Raw genomic sequence first — 21,190 nt, forward strand, 5'->3', positions numbered from 1 at the left:
TTTCTCACCTTTGCCTAGAAGAAATTCTTCCAGCATTTCCATTAGGATAAACGTTTGAGCTAAACTGATTTGGAGGAGAGAGTTGAAACTACCTTTTCTTTGTAAAATGCCCACCATTATGATTTTAGATGTTGTCTTCAATGTTATCTTTGATGTTAGCAAAGCATGTTGTTTTCTGTAGTGATTCTTTATAAGCAGCTATAATTCTATTTATTCAGTCAAATTCTGTCTTATGAAGCAGTTCATAAACCTTATATTGTGAACCAGTTGGATGTAGCGGTTTTAAACTCATTCATGTGTATTTCGCTGTAGCTTGATATCGGTATCTCCTGGATTTTCAGCATGGAGTGGGGAAAGAAACCCTGATTACAGTTCTCTTTCTCCATTTAAGTTTCTCCATTTGTTTTGTTTTGTTTTGTTTTGTTTTGGCTCTTTTTCTCAACTGTCAGTGGAATTATTGTCTTCCTGTCTCCATATTCAGGTAGTATCAGTGGCTGAGTATCACCGCAGGATCGATGCTCTAAATACTGAAGAACTACGCACACTCTGCAGACGTCTCCAGGTGCCCCATTCAGTAGTTTAAACCCCTCCGGAGATTGAATACTCCGTTTTTAGTGTCTTTTGTCAGGGCAAATCTCATTTTTAAAGGATTTGTTTTGACTGCAGCACTAAAATAGCCCATCAGAAAATTCCTTTTTGTATTAAAGAGTACGGTTTTGCCTTGAAGAGCTCTAGGATTATCTTTTCTGTCATCTTTTCATTTTAAAAATATTCAGAGGAATTTTCTGTCACTGTAGAACTGTTCTTAGTACTGTGTGTTTCTTAGAGCAATGAGGAATGTTCATTTAATTTTAAAATTGGAAGAATGTTTTGGGTTTGAGGTTAAATCTTTACTAAATAGAATCTGAAAGATGAAGTACTATCAGACAATTGAAAACCTTTTAATGAATACCAAGACTTAAATATTTTCTCTTCTTTAAGGTTATTTCAGTTGTATCAACCTCACATCAAATATTTTAATGAGATAAATTGTTTTTGTTTTTGAGGTATTCCTGGTTGGATGAGAAATACTTTGGAATAATATACCCTAGACATCAGAACTAGATAAATTATTTAAAATTCCATGAAATAATCTTGTGATTTTTTTTTAATAACAAGAAAGTGATACAGTTGAACTCATTTTTCAGTTTTGTGTATTATTGTGTGTTTTCCTCTTCTTACTAAGATATGCTTTCATGGCTGTGCTAGAACTACTGATTTTTGTCTTTTCTTTTAATGCTTCTTATGCTGCCTTTGATTTTTTTTTAACCTTTCACATCATCAGAATAAGGGTAAAACATGCTGATGATGTGAAAGAATTAATATAGTTTAACTTCTCATCAAAAAGCAGTACAGTTCTAGGACATGTATTGGTTGAAAATATATGCTATTTAGGTTTGGTAAGAAATCTGTTAAAGGACAAAATAGTTTAGCAGGATTTCATTCTTAATGGAATCAGTCGCTGTGCGTTGCTGCATTTTAGTTATCTGCTCCAATAGAATTTTCCAACTTAAAAGTTTCATCAATAGTTATATTTTATACCTTTTATTTCCTAATATTGCATTTATATATGAAAATTAATAGTGGTACTTTATAATTTATTAATAAAATATGAAAAAGTATCAACAGAATAGATTGTATCTGACTTTGAGTTAATTGACATTTTTATCGTTTTAAGAATATCAGTGAGATCATTTCCATCATGCAAAACCATATATTCTTTTTTAATGCATCACATTTATCTAGTTTTTAAAATATAGTTATGAAAAAATTAAATCTATTGTATGGTCCAACTCGATTAAAAAAAGTGTTTTGAAAATAAAATTAAGGAAGGCATTTTCTAAGTAATGGTAATTTTTCAGTGAAGCAAATAAATCTATGTATGCACGCATACTGATGAAAATTATACTTTTTATTGGATCATTCCTTAAAATTTTGGCACCCAGAAAGTTTTCTTAATTATTTTTGGCAAATTTTATGTTTACCGTGAAAAAAAACCCACATATTTTAAATAGCACAGACAAATAGCAAGCTAGCTGGCTCACTTTTGCCCTTCAACAGGAAAATTAAAGTTTGCATGTGACTTTTCCTTTCACACAGAAATATGGGTGTTAATCATTATCTTTCCATCATATAGTGGTTGAGAAAAATGTCTGTTTATAGTTAAAAAATCTTTTTCTACATTGGATATACTATTGTTATTTGATGGAGCATCTTTTGCCTTCTAAAATCCTAAATTAAAGTTTTAGCCCACTTTTTTAAGGTACAAAGTTTTATTTCTCTCAAAAGGCAGAAATTGTTTAATGCATGTTGCAATTTTATATTAACGTGCTGCTGCTGTTTACTTCTTTAGATTACTACAAGAGAAGACCTAAATTCAAAGCAGATTGCTCCATTGAAAGCAGACCTGGAGTCTGAATCTTTTCGACCAAACCTAAGTGATCCCAGTGAACTCTTACTGCCAGATCAAATTGAAAAGGTATAACATACCCACATATGTGCATTTCTGAGTGTGTGCCCGTAAGAGTAAAACAGCATCTTTTCGGTTGTTTTCAACACTAAAGAAGCAGGGTTACTGCTATTAGTCTTCCTTTCCTGTGAATAAAAGTAAACAATATATAGCAACTAGTGTAAAAGATGATGTTAGGAGCAGACATTAAAATAAATGATAGCAGTTTAGATGAGATGTTGTAATAGCCAAAATTTTAATTTCTTACTCTACTAGTTACTCGTTTTCTGTGATTATCTGATGTAGTTTTTTACAACCCCTACAGGAGTTGGATACTCTTACTGTGTGTATTTTATGAATGAAAAAATTTAGGCATAAAGAAATTTAGTATCTTGTTCAAAGTCACACAGCTATAAAATGTTGAAGCTTGATTTCTAGGGCCCATTATTTGAGAAGTTGTTAATAATTAAGCTAACAGTCCATTCAGTATTTTTGTTAATACAGAGGGTGAAAACAATAAGTAATCCCTATTTTTTGTCTCTCTTCTAATTCGTGTCTTGTTTGGCATGTTCCTTTCTTTTCCTGGTGAGCAATTACTATTTCATGCTGAGAAATGTACAGTTATTCTTCAGGCATCTCTGTATCTTTGAGAATAATCTCTCCTGTTATTTTTGTAGCCTATATTTTATGAAGTACCATTACATTTCAGCTGACATTACTATCTTGCACATTGACAATAAGCTATCAAGTAAAATATTAACATTTTATTTCTCAAAGCTTACCAAGCATCTTCCACCAAGAACAATTGGCTATCCATGGACTCTTGTATATGGCACCGGGAAGCATGGCACAAGCTTGAAGACCCTTTATCGAACAATGACAGGTTTAGACACCCCAGTGCTGATGGTGATTAAAGACAGTGATGGGCAGGTATGAAAAATAACTACATGGACACCTTACCCTTTAAGAGATTACAGTAAAAATAACATTTAATATATTTTTTGATAATTATTTTCATTACATTTTTATTAAGTTTAACTGATAATTTTATTGAGTACTTCTAATATGTATACAAGGCATTTTTGAGTGCTACAGAGGATAGATATGAGCATGAATCATTAAAGGGATTATAGTCTGGTAAAAAACATTTAAGTGTACCAATATCTCCTGGAACAAACAAAATATGCCAGATGCAGTGAGAACCTAGAGAAAGCAGAAGGGGTGTTCATATCTATCTGGACAGGTAAGAATGAAGTTCATGGAAAGGGTGAAAATTGATGAGTCTTGAAGCATGGGTTAAAGTTTTGAAAGTTAAAGAGAATTGTGTGAGGATGCTACCAAGAACAAAACCATAGGTAAGCAAGAGACATATTGGTTTGTTCCTGAAACATCAAGTTCAGGTCAGTCCAGATTGGAGAGTAATGAGAGGATGAAATAGCAATATTAATTTAAAAAACAAAACACTACTACTATTGACACCTTTATTGTGCTTTTCCCACACATTTGACCAATCATTGATAGGCATTATCTTATTTAATCATCAAAGCCCTATGAGATTGATAGTTTTATGATCACTGTTCTAAGGAAGAGTTAACTATGACTAAAAGAATTTCATCAGCTTCCCCAAAGTTAAACACCCAGTAAAGGGTAATTGCAGCACGAAAATGAAAGAACTGCTTACTACATGCCACAGCATAGATAAGTGTCACAAATGTAATAATTGAGTTGAAAATCAGACACTAAGGAGTAACTATCTTATGAATGCATTTAAGGAAAGTTTATAAATAGGCAAAACAAATATATGGTATTCAGGCTATTTAGCGTCCCTTTGGAAAGTGGATGTGGTGATGCAGAGGAGGCACAAGGACAGCTTCTGAAGTGCTGATGATGTTCTGTTTCTTGATCTAAATGAAGGTTAAATGGGACTTTGCTTTGTGATAATTCCACCTTGAGCTGTGTATTTATATAAAATGTGTATATATATATATATGTATGACATATACCTTTTAATAAAACCTATTTTAAAAATTGAGACTGTCAAAGTAGATTTATCAGTATATTATCAAAAATTAAGATTATAAAAGTGACTATAGAAATTATCTGTAAAACTCTCTACATTCCCATTTTATCATGTGGAAACTTAGACCCAGAGCGTTGAAATAACTTGTCCCAGTTCCTTATTCACTCATTCTTTTTTTAGGTTATTTATGTTGCGTGTTTTGTTCTGTGTAAGAGCATAGCATTACAGGTCCAAGCACTTCAGGCCAGAGACCTTCCCTCATGGGATTTATTGTCTAATGAGGACAAAAAGAGCATATACCTTTTTAGTAGTAGAACGTTTACCCACGCAGAAGGGTTTTTGCTTTCCTAAATCCTGTAATCCCACTGTAACGTGTTATCCTTATTGTACATGCATTGTGCATATAAGTTCTCCTAAAATGTGATAATCACTTTTTAAGATTGTTAATTGTTAAAATAAGCATCCTTTCAGATTTCAAAACTAGGAAAAATTTCCCATTGAGAAACTAATATGCTTTGTACTTCACAATAATGCAAATTTTATAACAGCTGATCGTGTTTCCCTTTTTAAGTAGGAGGAGATAAAATTATATTACATTTCTGGGTTTTTTTGCATTTTACTTAAACCTAAATAATGAGGTAATGCTTAATGAAGCAAATTAATTGTCATGTCATTGAACATGCCTTTTTTTACTCCTTAGGTTTTTGGTGCATTAGCATCTGAGCCATTTAAAGTGAGTGATGGCTTTTATGGTACTGGAGAGACCTTTGTTTTTACGTTCTGTCCAGAGTTTGAGGTAAGGACAATTATTCCAATATTCAGTTTATAAAGAGATGGTATAATGAAAAGAACATGCACCTTGGAGTAATACACACTTGCATTTGTCTCTCATCTCTGTCTTTTGCTAACTGTAACTTAGCACTTTTTGACCATTTTGAGGTTCAACTTTCCTATGGATAGACTAGGAACCATAAATGTAACAGGGTTGTTTAAAAATTAAATGAGAATCATATATACAACACTTGGCATAGTGCCAGACATACATCATGGTCTCAGTAAAAAGTATACATCATCGTTACTGTTCTGAATTGCCATTGTGAAATTCTTAGAAACTTTCAATGACTTAAGTTGCATGATGTAAGTATTGAAAACTTAAAAAATAAATCATTTGGGTTTAAATCAGTTAATTACCTGACTTTTTCTTTATTATGGCTTGATTAATTTAAATTGAATACATTCCAATGCCAATAAGATCTAAAATGTAAAGATGTACAATGAATTTTAGTCAATATGTTGACTGTTTAAAACATTGCATGCAATTGCAGCATTTTGGGTACATTAAAATTCAGTGTGTCAAACCTTTACTTAAGAGCTCTTGAAAAAAGGTTAAAGAAGTAGTCTTTAGAAATAGTTTCTATAATGAGCAGAATACTTTCTATAATGAGCAGATAACACACTAGAAGATTTCTTAACAAACTTGTGCTTAACTGGCTTACCAGATTAGCCAGTGCTTTCCATTCCCTCATAAAACATAACCGATGCCTACAGCTAACTGGAAGTTTATAATTGTTACAGTTTTTTTTTTTTTAAGATTTATTTACCCATTTTAGAGATAAAGTGTGAGTGGGGCAGGGGTGGGGGCCGAAGGAGAGAGAGGCAGAGCAGCAGACTCCCCACTGAACATGGAGCCTGATGTGGGGCTGGATCTCACCACCCAGGAGATCATGACCTCAGCTGAAACCAGGAGTCAGGGGCTGAACCAACTGAACCACCCAGGTGCCCCTGTTACAGATTTTTTTAAGCATCAGTTGTGCTTATACTTAAATCTTTTTATGCTGTTTCTACCAGATTATGTAATTAATTTAGATGTTCTGTAACTCTGAAAAAGTGAATGTTAAAGTTTATTTTATTGAAAACTATAATGAATACTTAGGAAAAAGTCGATAAAGGTGAGGTGTGCAGTGCTAGAAATTGCTGTTGTATTAGATTTAGGTAAAACTCCCATGGAAGGTTAGTAAAAAATATTTAAGAATATGAACATCTAGAAATTTTGCTCTTGGACTTAAGTGTTTTTATGTTCTCACTGTTCTTTAAAAAATTGACACTAGAAATCATAAACATATGTAGTGGGCTTATATAAGAATGATGATAGGCAAATCTGTATCCAAAGAAAAGACCTTGGCCTTATATCAAAGTATTATCAAATTAGTGTACATTTATGTTTAATGTTAAAATAAAAGTTAATGGCATCTATATCAATTTTTTAACTGATTTTATGCTTGCTTCAACTTTTTTCATTAGCCGTCCAATTCTTGATGCATACATAGAAAAGAGAAGTATGTATAAAGAGATAATAAGATTTGAGGAATTGGAAATGAAAGTTGTGTGCTTTTAAACTTAGTCATACAAATACTGAAGCACAAAGCACCAGACCCTTCTGCCCAATCTTTTGTTCTTACTGTTATTATTCTCTTACTGTCAATCTAGGCTTTGTTAAGTACTTGGGGATTAGGAGAACTAACTCTGTATAGTGACCATTTTCATCTACATATTTAAAGCTTTTTGTTTTTATAGGTCTTTAAGTGGACAGGAGATAATATGTTTTTTATCAAAGGAGACATGGATTCACTAGCTTTTGGTGGTGGAGGGTAAGTCTCTTGAACATTTTACCATGAGATTTTTAAAGAAACTATTCATCTGTGTTATTTATAAACTCAGTTATTTTTGGAAAATTTTGACATTAGAATCTTAATTTGTATATTATGACTAAGAAAACAATGTATTTACAAGAAGGTGCTTATGTGTAGTATGTGAAACTTGATAAAATGTTTATTAATTTTAAAATGCTGTTGATTCCCTTTTGATTAAAACCTTTTAGTATTCGAAAGTGAAATACACTAATACCTGTAGTATTTTTTAGTATTCGAAAGTGAAATACTTTCGTATTTTAGTATTAGTATTCGAAAGTGAAATACACTAATACCTGAGACCTTCTCAAATTTTTTTATTGTTATGTTAATCACCATACGCTACATCATTAGTTTTTGATGTAGTGTTCCATGATTCATTGTTTGTGCATAACACCCAGTGGTCCACGCAGAATGTGCCCTCTTTAATACCCATCACCAGGCTAACCCATCCCCCCACCCCCCTCCCCTCTAGAACCCTCTCAAATGTAAAAAACCACGATGGTATGTTGTTTCTCCCAGTGTATAAAAAGATCAATTGTTTCCTTTTTATTCTACCCTGGAGACTATTTCGATTGATAGTTCAGAGAATAATAGAAATTTGTTTTCCTACCAAAAAATTGTGACACACCGTCCCCCCAGTTTTTCAGAATTTGTTTTCTTACCTTCCTTTGTTTTTAATAGTATCTGCTAGTCATTAATTTGATTTGATTCTTTTGCATAGCAAGCACTATGAGAACTTTTATTTATTCATTCTGGTATCCCAGCTTCATTCAGTCTTTACAGTGTTTGGAAGTAATTGGCTCTACTTCCTGCTAGCCTAGACTTTCAAATAGTGCTTATTAGCAAATGTTGACTGCTTCTTTTGTTATTTCTCTCTGTCCTTCAGGACCAGACATAAAGTATGCTAAGTAATTCCCAGACTTAAAAAAGTATTGTTTCCCCCAACTGAGGATATATAATAATTCATTCAGGCTGCAGAATCTTGTTAGCCTGCAAGAATATTCATTATCCTGAACAATTCTAACAAATTCTCTTACAACTTCTCTATAGATAGGTGTTTGGAGACATGATTTCAGTGATTAAAAAATTACCATGGTTATTATAGCCTTCTCTGAAGGACATAACCAGATAATTAAAAACCATGTTATTTTTAGTTGTTGGAATCAGCATATGTTTATATGTTCTAGTTACACCTTTTTTTATTGGTGGGGTGCAGGCAGTCATTCAGCCCTACCCCAAATGGTAATCTTACATGTGATTCAGTTAGCTCTCCAGGAAGGCCTCACAAGCAAATGGCTGATAATTTCAAGCTGTTAAGTGTACCTTGAATCTTTTTTTTTTCCCCAAAGTTGCTAGGTTATTTTTATTTATTTTTCTTATTTTAAATTTTTTATTGTTATGTTAATCACCATGCATTACATCATTAGTTTTTCATGTAGTGTTCCATGATTCACTGTTTGTGCATAATATCCAGTGCTTCACGCACAGCGTGCCCTCTTTAATACCCATAACCAGGCTAACCCATCCCCCCACCCCCCTCCCCTCTAGAACCCTCAGTTTGTTTTTCAGAGGCCATCATCTCTCATGGTTCATCTCCCCCTCCGATTTCCCCCCCTTCATTCTTCCCCTCCTGCTATCTTCTTTTTTTTTTTCTTGACATATATTGCATTATTTGTTTCAGAGGTACAGATCTGTGATTCAACAGTATTACACAATTCACAGCACTCACCATAGCACATAACCTCCCCAATGTCTATCACCCAGCCACCCCCTCCCTCCCACCCCCCACCACTCCAGCGACCCTCAGTTTGTTTCCTGAGATTAAGAATTCCTCATATCAGTGAGGTCATATGATACATGTCTTTCTCTGATTGACTTACTTCACTCAGCATAACACCTTCCAGTTCTATCCACGTCGTTGCAAATGGCAAGATCTCATTCCTTTTGATGGCTGCATAATATGCCATTGTGTATATATACCACATCTTCTTTATCCATTCATTTGTCGAGGGACATCGTGGCTCTTTCCACAGTTTGCCTGTTGTGGACATTGCTGCTATAAACATTGGGGTGCATGTATCCCTTTGGATCCCTACATTTGTATCTTTGTGGTAAATACCCAATAGTGCAATTGCTGGATCATATAGTAGCTCTATTTTCAACTTTTTGAGGAACCTCCATACTGTTTTCCAGAGTGGTTGCACCAGTTTGCATTCCCACCAACAGTGTAGGAGAGTTCCCCTTTTTCCGCATCCCTGCCAACATCTGTCATTTCCTGACTTGTTAATTTTCGCCATTCTGACTGGTGTGAGGTGGTATCTCATTGAGGTTTTGATTTGGATTTCCCTGATGCCGAGTGATGTTGAGCACTATTCATGTGTCAGTTGGCCATTTGGATGTCTTCTTTGGAAAAATATCTGTTCATGTCTTCTGCCCATTTCTTGATTGGATTATTTGTTCTTTGGGTGTGGAGTTTGATAAGTTCTTTATAGATTTTGGATACTAGCCCTTTATCTGATATGTCATTTCCAAATATTTTCTCCCATTCTGTCGGTTGTCTTTTGTTTTTGTTGACTGTTTCTTTTGCTGTGCAAAACCTTTTAACTTGATGAAATCCCAAAAGTTCATTTTTCCCCTTGCTTCCCTTGCCTTTGGCGATGTTTCTAGGAAGAAGTTGCTGCAGCTGAGGTCGAAGAGGTTGCTGCCTGTGTTCTCCTTTAGGATTTTGATGGACTCCTGTCTCACATCTAGGTCTTTCAACCATTTTGAGTCTATTTTTGTGTGTGGTGTAAGGAAATGGTCCAGTTTCATTCTTCTGCATGTGGCGGTCCAATTTTCCCAACACCATTTGTTGAAGAGACTGTCTTTTTTTCCATTGGACATTCTTTCCTGCTTTGTCAAAGATGAGTTGACCATAGAGTTGAGGGTCCATTTCTGGGCTCTCTATTCTGTTTCATTGATCTATGTGTCTGTTTTTGTGCCAGTACCATACTGTCTTGATGATGACAGCTTTGTAATAGAGCTGGAAGTCCGGAATTGTGATGCCGCCTGCTTTGCTTTTCTTTTTCAACATTCCTCTGCTTATTCGGGGTCTTTTCTGGTTCCATACAAATTTTAGGATTATTTGTTCCATTTCTTTGAAAAAAGTGGATAGTATTTTGATGGGGATTACATTGTGTAGATTGCTCTAGGTAGCATTGACATCTTCACAATGTTTGTTCTTCCAATCCATGAACATGGAACGTTTTTCCATTTCTTTGTGTCTTTCTCAATTTCTTTCATAAGTATTTTATAGTTTTCTGAGTACAGATCCTTTGCCTCTTTGGTTAGATTTATTCCTAGGTATCTTATGATTTTGGGTGCAATTGTAAATGGGATCAACTCCTTAATTTCTCTCTCTTCTGTCTTGTTGTTGGTGTATAGGAATGCCACTGATTTCTCTGCATTGATTTTATATCCTGCCACTTGACTGAATTCCTGTATGAGTTCTAGCAGTTTTGGGGTGGAGTCTTTTGGATTTTCCACATAGAGTATCCTTTCATCTGCAAACAGTGAGAGTTTGACTTCCTCCTTGCCGATTTGGATGCCTTTCATTTCTTTTTGTTGTCTGATTGCTGTGGCTAGGACTTTTAATACTATGTTGAATAGCAGTGGTGATAGTGGACATCCCTGCCGCGTTCCTGACCTTAGGGGGAAAGCTCTCAGTTTTTCCCCATTGAGAATGATATTCACTGTAGGTTTTTCATAGATGGCTTTTATGATATTGTGGTATTTACCCTCTCTGCCTATACTCTGAAGAGTTTTGATCAAGAAAGGATGCTGTACTTTGTCAAATGCTTTTTCTGCATCTACTGAGAGGATTATATGGTTCTTGTTCTTTCTTTTATTAATGTATTGTATCACATTGATTGATTTGCAGATGTTGAGCCAACCTTGCAGCCCAGGGATAAATCCCACTTGGTCGTGGTGAATAATGCTTTTAATGTACTGTTGGATCCTATTGGCTAGTATTTTGGTGAGCATTTTTGCATCTGTGTTCATCAAGGATATTGGTCTGTAATTCTTTTTGATGGGGTCTTTGGATTGGGGATCAAGGTAATGGTGGCCTCATAAAACGAGTTGGAAGTTTTCCTTCCATTTCTATTTTTTGGAACAGTTTCAGAAGAATAGGTATTAATTCTTCTTTAAATGTTTGGTAGAATTCCTCTGGGAAGCCATCTGGCCCTGGGCTTTTGTTTGTTGGGAGATTTTTGATGACTGCTTCAATTTCCTTACTGGTTATAGGTCTGTTTAGGTTTTCTATTTCTTCCTGGTTCAATTTTGGTAGTTGATACATTTGTACAAATGCATCCATTTTTCCAGGTTATCTAATTTGCTGGCATAGAGTTGCTCATAATATGTTCTTATAATTGTTTGTATTTCTTTGGTGTTGGCTGTCATCTCTCCTCTTCCATTCATGATTTTGTTGATTTGGGTCCTTTCTCTTTTCTTTTTGATAAGTCTGGCCAGGGGTTTATCAATCTTGTTAATTCTTTCAAAGAACCAGCTCCTAGTTTCGTTGATCTGTTCTGTTCTTTTGGTTTCTATTTCATTGATCTCTGCTCTGATCTTTATTATTTCTCTTCTCCTGCTGGGTTTAGGCTTTATTTGCTGTTTTTTCTCCAGCTCCTTTAGGTGTAGGGTTAGGTTGTGTATTTGAGACCTTTTCTTGTTTCTTGAGAAAGGCTTGGATTGCTATATACTTTCCTCTCAGGACTGCCTTTGCTGCATCCCAAAGATTTTGAACAGTGGTGTTTTCATTTTCATTGGTTTCCATGAATTTTTTTTAATAATTCTTTAATTTCCTGGTTGACCCATCCATTCTTTAGTAGGATGCTCTTTAGCCTCCATGTATTTGAGTTCTTTCCAACTTTCCTCTTGTGACTGAGTTCTAGTTTCAAAGCATTTTGGTCTGAAAATATGCAGGGAATAATCCCAGTCTTTTGGTACCGGTTGAGACCTGATTTGTGACCTAGGATGTGTTCTATTCTGGAGAATGTTCCATGGGCACTAGAGAAGAATGTGTATTCCGTTGCTTTGGGATGGAATGTTCTGAATATGTCTGTGAAGTCCATTTGGTCCAGTGTGTCATTTAAAGTCTTTATTTCCTTGTTGATCTTTTGCTTAAATGATCTGTCCATTTCAGTTAGGGGGGTGTTAAAGTCCCTCACTATTACTATATTGTTGTCAATGTGTTTCCTTGCTTTTGTTATTAATTGCCTTATGTAATTGGCTGCTCCCATGTTAGGGGCATAGGTAGTTACAATTGTTAGATCTTCTTGTTGGATAGACCCTTTAAGTGGGATATAGTGTCCCTCCTCATCTCTTATTACAGTCTTTGTTTTAAAATCTAATTTGTCTGATATAAGGATTGCCACCTCAGCTTTCTTTTGGTGTCCATTAACATGGTAAATGGTTTTTCACCCCTTCACTTTCAATGTGGGGGTGTCTTTGGGTCTAAAATGAGTCTCTTGCAGACAGCATATCAATGGGTCTTGTTTTTTAATCCAATCTGATAGCCTGTGTCTTTTGATTGGGGCATTTAGCCCATATACATTCAGGGTAACTATTGAAAGATATGAATTTAGTGCCATTGTATTACCTGTAAGGTGACTGTTACTGTATATTGTCTGTATTCCTTTCTGATCTATACTGCTTTTAGGCTCTCTCTTTGCTTAGAGGACCCCTTTCAATATTTCTTGTAGGGCTGGTTTCATGTTTGCAAATTCCTTTAGTTTTTGTCTGTCCTGGAAGATTTTTATCTCTCCTTCTGTTTTCAATGACAGCCTAGCTGGTTATAGTATTCTTGGCTGCATATTTTTCTCATTTAGTGCTCTGAAGATATCATGCCAGTCCTTTCTGGCCTGCCAGGTCTCTGTGGATAGGTCTGTTGCCAATCTAATGTTTCTACCATTATAGGTTACATATCTCTTCTCCCGAGCTGCTTTCAGGATTGTCTCTCTGTCTCTGAGACTAGTAAGTTTTACTATTAGATGTCAGGGTGTTGACCTGTTTTTATTGATTTTGAGAGGGGTTCTCTGTGCCTCTTGGATTTTGATGCCTGTTTCCTTCCCCACATTAGGGAAGTTCTCTGCTATAATTTGCTCCAATATACCTTCTGCCCCTCTCTCTCTTTCTTCTTCTTCTGGGATCCCACTTATTCTATTATTGTTTCGTCTTACCGTATCGCTTGTCTCTCGAATTCTGCCCTCATGATCCAGTAGTTATTTATCTCTCTTTTTCTCAGCTTCTTTGTTTTCCATCATTTGGTCTTCTATATCACTGATTCTCTCTTCTGCCTCATTTATCCTAGCAGTTAGTGCCCCCATTTTTGATTGCACCTCATGAATAGCCTTTTTGATTTCGACTTGGTTAGATTTTAGTTCTTTTATTTCTCCAGAAAGCATTTCTCTAATAACTTCCATGCTTTTTTCAAGCCCAGCTAGTATCTTTAAAGTCATGATTCTGAACTTTAGGTCTGACATTGCACTAATGTCTGTATTGAGTAGGTCCCTGGCAGACAGTACTACCTCTTGTTCTTTTTGTTCATCTTGTCATTTTGTCCAGAGGAGAAAAGATGAATGAGAGAACAAAATGTTAACAGGTTAACAACATCCCCAGAAAATATACTCTAATCAAATCAGAAAAGACCTGAGACCAGGGGAAAAGAAAGGGAAAGAAAGAAAAAAGAAAGAGGGAAAAAAAGAAAGAAAAAGATAAAAACAAAAACAGAACAAAACAAAAAAAACAGAATATGATAAATATGATCAGGCTGGTGCATAGATCAGTGCTACATAGTAGATTTTGGGTGTATTTTCATCTGTTAGAAGAAAGTGCCTCCTAAAATTTTAAAGAAAGGAAGACTTACATATGTACAAAATAAGGGTTGATAGGATGAAGGGATGGAATATGACTGTAAAGATGAAAGTTATAAAAAATTTTAAGAAAGGAATTGATACGATGTTTGAAAAAAGAAAGAAGAGGATTTAAAAAAAAGGAAAGAAAAAGGGAGAGAATGTGATCAGGCAGGAGACTAGAACAATGCCATACACTAGAGATTTAGGGTATATTTTGATATGTTAGAAGAAACTGTATCTCAAAATTTTAAAGAGAGAACAACTTATATATATATATATGCCAAAAGTAGGGGTAACTACTATGAGGGGATAGAATATCACTCTAAAAATGAAAAATAAAAATGTTTTTTTAAAAAAAGGGATTGATAAGATGTTGGTTGAAAAAGGGGAAAAGAAAAATTAAAAAAAAAAGTTAAAAAAAATTAACTTTGAAAGACTAATGAATCATGGTAAAAAAGCCATGAATTCTATGTGCAGTATTCCCCTAGCGCTGGAGTTCTCCCGTTCTCCTTGATGGGTAAATTTGGTCTTGGCTTGCTCGCTGTTTGTGCTGATCTTCTCGGGGAGGGGCCTGTTGCCGTGGTTCCCAAATGTCTCCAACGGAGGCGGAATTGCCCTGCCCTTGTCGGTCTGGGCTAAGCAATCTGCTCGGGTTTGCTCTCGGGAGCTTTTGTTCCCTGCAAGCTCTGGTACAGCTTTGGAGGACGACAGTGAAAATGGTGGCCTCCCAGTCTCCGCCCCAGAGGAGCCGAGTACTTGGGCCCGCTCCTCAGTGCGCCCCTAGAGAAAAGCAGGCAGTCATTCCCATCTCCCCGGTCCCCGGCCGCACTCCGTGCTCACCCGGCCTGTGACTGAGCGTTTCTATCTCTGGTACCTGACTCGGTGTGGAGTCTCCAAACCCAGCAGATCCCTGCGGTGCGCTCCCACGCCGCTCCTCCCGGGGGAGGAAGGGGAGTCTCCCCGGATCTGCCGCCTGTTGGGTCCCTGCTGGAGGAGCAGTGGCCCGACTGGGCCGCAGATCAGTTTATGGCAACCCCGAGCTGAGAGACCGCGCCTCGGCTCTGTCTCTGCAGCCGGCTTCCCTGCTCCGATACCTGGGAGCTCTGCCGCACTCAGGCACCCCCGGTCTTCCTGTGACCCCGAGGGTCCTGAGACCACACTGTCCCACGAGGGTTCCACCCCCCGCTTAGCCACTGCAGCGACGTCCCTCAGCGGAGCTGGCTTCTGAAAGTTCCGATTTTGTGCTCTGTGGCTCTATCACTTGCCAGAAGCGGCCAATGGAGGCCCCCTCCCCCGCCGTCTATCCTCCCGAATATCGCCTCGGATTCACTTCTCCACACATCCTACCTTCCAGAAAGTGGTCGCTTTTCTGTTCAGAGAATTGTTACTATTCTTGGATCTCCTGTTGAGTTCGTAGGTGTTCAGAATGGTTTGATCCCTATCCAGCTGAATTCCTGAGACCAGATGAAATCCAGGTCTCTTGCTCCTCCGCCATCTTGCTCCGCCCCCCAGGAATCTGTAACTTGAATTTTTGAAGATAACATACATAATGTCATTAGATGTCTGCTGGAACTTGATTTTGATTATACCACATGATTGCATTAAGCTAAACTAAACACTGGGTCATTTGATAACAAACTAAGACAAGTTTACAGTCTTTGGAGAAGGAGAGTACAGGCTCAGAAACCTAGAGCTACAAGGACTTGATATTCCAGAATTCCAGACAGGAGCCCCCAAATCTGAATCATGATGTGATGGACTAAATAAATCTAGGCTTTGGAGTTACACCTCATTTAGATTCTGGTCTCAACATAATATTACATATGGGACCTTGAGCAAACTGAAGTCTAAAGTTTCCTCAGTTGTGAATTGGAGATTGAACCCTTAACATTAACCACACCTGTTAATGTTAGATGAGAGGGAGTTTTCAAATGTTGAATATATTAAATATTTAACTCATGTCAAATATATTAAAACCATTTAGCAAAGAGAAACCCAGGAAAAGAATAACAGAGTGACACCTGTCTCAAAAGAATCATATGTGAAGTTAATTTTAGAGGATTCATTTTGTACTTAATCTGTGTAATGGGATATGAACAAAACAAAATTGCTTTGTACCAGTGTGAAAAGGAGTAGGAAAGTGTTTGAAAAAATTAATGATTCTAGAGTTTTGAATATTGAAATGTCTCATTTAAATTATTATTTTACAACATCTGCAATACTTACAACTTAGGGCGTAAGTTTTAAGAGATTATTGTTAAAACTGTTTTCTTTTATATATTGCAGGGGAGAATTTGCCCTTTGGCTTGATGGAGATCTCTACCATGGAAGAAGCCATTCTTGTAAAACATTTGGAAATCATACACTTTCTAAGAAGGAAGATTTCTTTATTCAAGACATTGAAATCTGGGCTTTTGAATAAATGTAATGCTCTCTGTCTTAGCAGGATAATTGCCCAAACCTGACATGGACAGGCATTGTTTGGAAAGTTCAAGAAGCAATACAATGTAACCTGTCACTTGTGCTTTGAAATTAATCGTATCACCTTTTACAGCTATAATTTTGGACTTTATTTTTAAAATCATGTTTCTGTCCCAGGATTTTTTAGGTTTAGACCAGGGTGTGGGTCCATACAGTGTAACAGCTTGGGTTTTGTTAGAATTTCGGCAGCATTTTAATCAGTGACCACCTCATCTACAATCCACGTTATCTCAGTCTCCTAATAGAATGGTGCTCTTTTTTTGAATCTCTTTTGGTTTATTATTTTTAAAACTCTATTGATTGTTTTACTAGAGCAGTCTAATTGGGGCATTGAGAGAATGAAGACTAGATAATGCTGTGAGGCATCTGGAGGTTGGCACAGGTGACTTGGACAAGCTCAACTTAGTCATTCTTGTGAAGAAAAAAACACATGCCAAAATAATGCATATTTCATAAACCACTGAGTTCCGATTTTAATTCACACTACAATGTTCTCTTTATTAATTTTGCAGGTATTCTCAATTTCATTTTAATAAAAATGAAATTTGAAGAGAATTCTGGTTGTAGTAGACCACAGTGCACATGATTTGCAGGTTTGGGCATATGCTTTCATGGTTGGATTATCTGATAAAGTTATAAAATACAAAGGAGAATGAGAACTTGATGATTCTACTGGACTTAATATATCAAGCAAGAAAATATACTATTTACATATTTGTAGCTTAGCAGGGCATTATCATAAGTACAAAAACTATGAAACAGATGCATATTTCTTCAACATATTGTGTCAGATATACTGTTTTATAGTTCTGTTGTTTTAGCCTTGTTGCACACCAACTCCCAAAATATAGGTTCCTGTTCAAAAGGAAAAAAAAAATGTTTTTTTTTGAGTGGTATATGTTACTACCGTTAGCATTTGCTGTTAGAAAAGGGCAATGATTATAGTAGACAATATTGTAACTCAGTAGACTTGTTGAATATGCAAACTTACTGTCAAGTGACCTCAAAAAAAAAAAAAAGACAAGATAGAATATACTAGTAGTTCTTATCCTCTTTTGTAGGAAACCAATAATATGCCATTGTGGCAGTCATTCATCAGTTAATTTCAGAGCTTCATGGTATGCAAAAAAAAAAAAATCCTGCTGTTATACATGTGACAGTGACCTTGTGCTGAAATTTCAGCTATTCCAGATAAACATTGTATATTATCTTGTAAATTAATGTTTAAAGGTAGTTTTGTTCTTATAGAAAGTGTTGATTGCCAGGTTGCTTACAGCACTTTAAATTATTCTAAAAAGGAAATTATAAGCCAAATATGTTGGCTTTAGTGGTTTTAGTTGTATAGGACTTGAATATATTTAGATCTTTAGAAAGTTTAGATAATTATCTAAAGAAAGCATAATGCTAATGGAAAACAAAATCTGATCTATTTAATATGCTATCGCTGAATATGAATAGAAATGTGGGCACCATCTCCTTGTCTATGTAAAGCTCTCATTATAAGTTAGTAACAGTATATAGATTAAATGTTTACAATATAGAGAATTGTAAATAAATATATCATTTTTTCCCCTTTGGTCTTCCACAGCAGTATTATTGTCTTTGTGGAGTTGACTAATAATTAAAAAAAAAAAATCCTGTATTGGATTTCAGTTACAATAAGGTCAGAGTGGTGTATACCAAATAAAATTAAATACTTAAATACAAATTTGAGTTTGGATTTATTGAATAATCAAGTTACTTTCATATCTAAGAAGTCTCTGATTAAGCCTACTACTATGGTTTATGTGTAAAAAATGCTCCTAGTAGTTTTGGGTGGTGGTGGTAATAGTAATGATGGAAGGATGCATTCAAGTAGAGAGAACATCATAGTTTTAAAAATGAGGAAGTGAGAGGGCACTTGACCTGTGAAGAAGTGCAAGTCATTTGATATTTTTAGTTTATGTTGTTTTCTTTTTTGATGTGGATTGCATAGCAAGGTAGGACTGATACCATAGAGTTTCATTATGTGCAATGCCAAGAAATTTAGATTTTTTTTTTATCTCATAGGTGCAATTAAAATTTGAGTGGAGGAATGACACGATCAAGTTTACATTTTAGAAAGATCTCTCAAAATGAGATTGGTAGAGAAAAAAACTAGAGACCAGGAGACAAGCAAGCCTTTATACAGTCCAGAGAAAAAATGACGAGACCTGAATAAGAATTGTACAATGGTGATCAAGAAGGAGGATTGGGGGTTTGGGGGGAAAGTATGGATTTGAAAGAGATTTAGGAATTAGTGTTAACACAGTTTCATTATTACTTGTCAGAAAGAGGTTTAAGGATAGTTCTCAGGTGTTTTACTTAGCAAACTGGGTAAATTATCCATTGATATGAGTGATGTACAAAAAAGCAGCAGATAGGGAAATTAGGTTAGTTATGAGAAATTAGCTGATGGGGAGAGGTGTTATTTCGTTCCATTAAAAAGATTTTAAAATCAACAACATACAGGTAGATGTTGAAGCCATAACCTATGAATGAAATGCCCTTGGAGATTATAGACTGAGTGAAAAGAGAATTCTTGAGATAAACTTTGGGGATATAGTAATATTAAGTGATAGGCAGAAGAAAAGACTCTTAAGCTTCCATTTCTAAAAGACAGAACAAGAACAAATGAAACCTAATGAAAATAAAAGGTAGGACAAAATGAAGATAGGAAGAGAAGTCAATAAAATTTAAACAAGGATACAAGACAAAATCAGAATAATAATACTACAGTAAACCTCTAGGAAGATGACAAAAAAGTACGATTGTTAAGAATGTGAAAGGAGACATTACTACAGAGCCTCTATACTTTAAAAGAGAGAGTATATTGTGAACAATTTTATATCAATAAACTTGACAATGTAGGTAAAATGGAAAAAACATTTTGGAAAACAATTCACTAAACCTGACCCCAGAAGCAATACAATTTTTGTATTGTAGAATTTGAATTTGTTAATGAAAAAAAAAAAAATAGTCCACAAAAAAACCAGGCCCAAATGGTTCCACTGGGTAATTCTTTTAAGTATTTAAGGAAAAAAAGTCAGTCTTAATTAGATGAACTTTTCCCAGGGTATTAAGAGAGAACTTCAGATACTGCCTTTTGAGGCCAGCATGACCTTGATACCAAAACTTTACAATTCTTACAAGAAAATGAAGTTCTAAAACAGTCTCATATGAACATAGATACAAGATCCTACATAAAATAGCCGCAAATCAAATCAGCCATATATAAAAGAATGTCACCAAATTAAGTTTATTCCAGGAAAGCAAGAGAAGTTAACATTTTAGAACATATACCATTTACCACATTTATAGAAAAAAAGTTTCATGATCACCTCCATAGAAGCAAAAGAAGCTTTTGGTTAATTTCACTGGGGGTCTATGATAAAAACTCAGCAAACTAAGAAAGAAGTGCTCTTCCTTAATCATTAATGATAAAATTATTCTTGAAAAATGTACAGGAAGCATTAATTTATTGAAAGTTTCCTCCCAGAGATAGGAAACCTGACAATGATAACTGCTATCACCACTTCTATTCAACATTGTTCTGGAAGTTTCAACCAGTGAAAAAATAACAAAGAAGGCATAAGGATTGGGAAGAAAGAACTTTAAATGTCATTTGTATGTAACATGATTTAGGACATGGAAATTCCAAAAAGATCAGACTATTTGAATTAACTAGTTGATTAAGCAAGGTCACTAAATACCAGCCCAATATAAAAACTTCCATTTCTCATGTACAACCAACAATTAGAAAATGAAGCTTAGAACATTGCCATTTGTAATACCATTGAAAGTATCGGATATATATCGCAGAAAAGACCTCAGTAAGAAGGATATACCATATTCATGATTGGAAGACAATATTGAAAGATGTCAGTTCTCCAAATCAATCTATATTGGCAGTGAAAATCTCAGCGAGGCTTATTTTTGGAAATTAAGCTGATTCTATAATTTATGTGGAAATTTAAAGATAGCCAGGGCAACACTGAAGAATGAGGCCATAGTCTTGAACACCAGATACTATGATTAAAAAGATGAATAAGTATGACAATGTGGTATTGGTCAAAGGATTTACAGAAGAAAGAATATCAAAAGCCCAGAAAAGAATTTTTTTGAAAAGATGGCACTTGCTCAATCAAGAGGATGGTCTTTTCAATAAATGGTGCTGGATTAATTGGATATGCATAATGAACAAATAATCTTGATCTCACACCACATGCAAAAATTACAGACTGTGGATCTAAATGGAAAAAGTAAAGTAAAAGTAAAGTATTAGCTTTAAAAATACAGAATATCTTCATGAACTTAGAATATGCATACATTTGTTAAATGGGACAAAAGAGCACTAATGAAAGAAATGAACTCTGCTACATTAAAATTTTAAGAACTTTTCATCGGAAGACATCATTAAAAGTGAAAAGGCAAGCAACAGAGAGGAAGGTTTGTATAATACACAGATCTAATGAATGTCTTAAGCCCACAAAATATAACTGACTACAAATCAAAAATATTCAACAAAAAAGATGAGACTTTGGCAGTTCCAAGAGAATTAGAATAGCCAATAAAGGCTATCTTAAAGGGAAATGTG

At 35.3% G+C, this 21,190-nt stretch overlaps 1 protein-coding gene across 11 annotated transcripts in view; it reads left to right on the plus strand.

Annotated features, from left to right (window-relative positions):
- Positions 1–18,277, plus strand: part of OXR1 (oxidation resistance 1) — a 455,727-nt gene extending 437,450 nt beyond the window's left edge. For 8 of the 11 annotated variants that reach the window (XM_027575402.2, XM_027575393.2, XM_027575442.2 and 5 more), the window contains 6 exons: positions 482–562; positions 2,393–2,518; positions 3,266–3,418; positions 5,209–5,304; positions 7,083–7,156; positions 16,381–18,277. In XM_027575402.2, the coding sequence (XP_027431203.1) occupies positions 482–562; positions 2,393–2,518; positions 3,266–3,418; positions 5,209–5,304; positions 7,083–7,156; positions 16,381–16,516 (666 nt within the window). In that variant the 3' untranslated portion in view covers positions 16,517–18,277. The remainder of the gene's footprint in view (positions 1–481; positions 563–2,392; positions 2,519–3,265; positions 3,419–5,208; positions 5,305–7,082; positions 7,157–16,380) is intronic. The other 3 variants (XM_027575424.2, XM_027575476.2, XM_027575417.1) reach the window with 2 other exon arrangements.
- The last annotated feature ends 2,913 nt before the right edge of the window (positions 18,278–21,190 follow it).

Source organism: Zalophus californianus, chromosome 4 (assembly GCF_009762305.2).
Source record: "Zalophus californianus isolate mZalCal1 chromosome 4, mZalCal1.pri.v2, whole genome shotgun sequence".
Lineage (NCBI taxonomy): Eukaryota > Metazoa > Chordata > Mammalia > Carnivora > Otariidae > Zalophus > Zalophus californianus.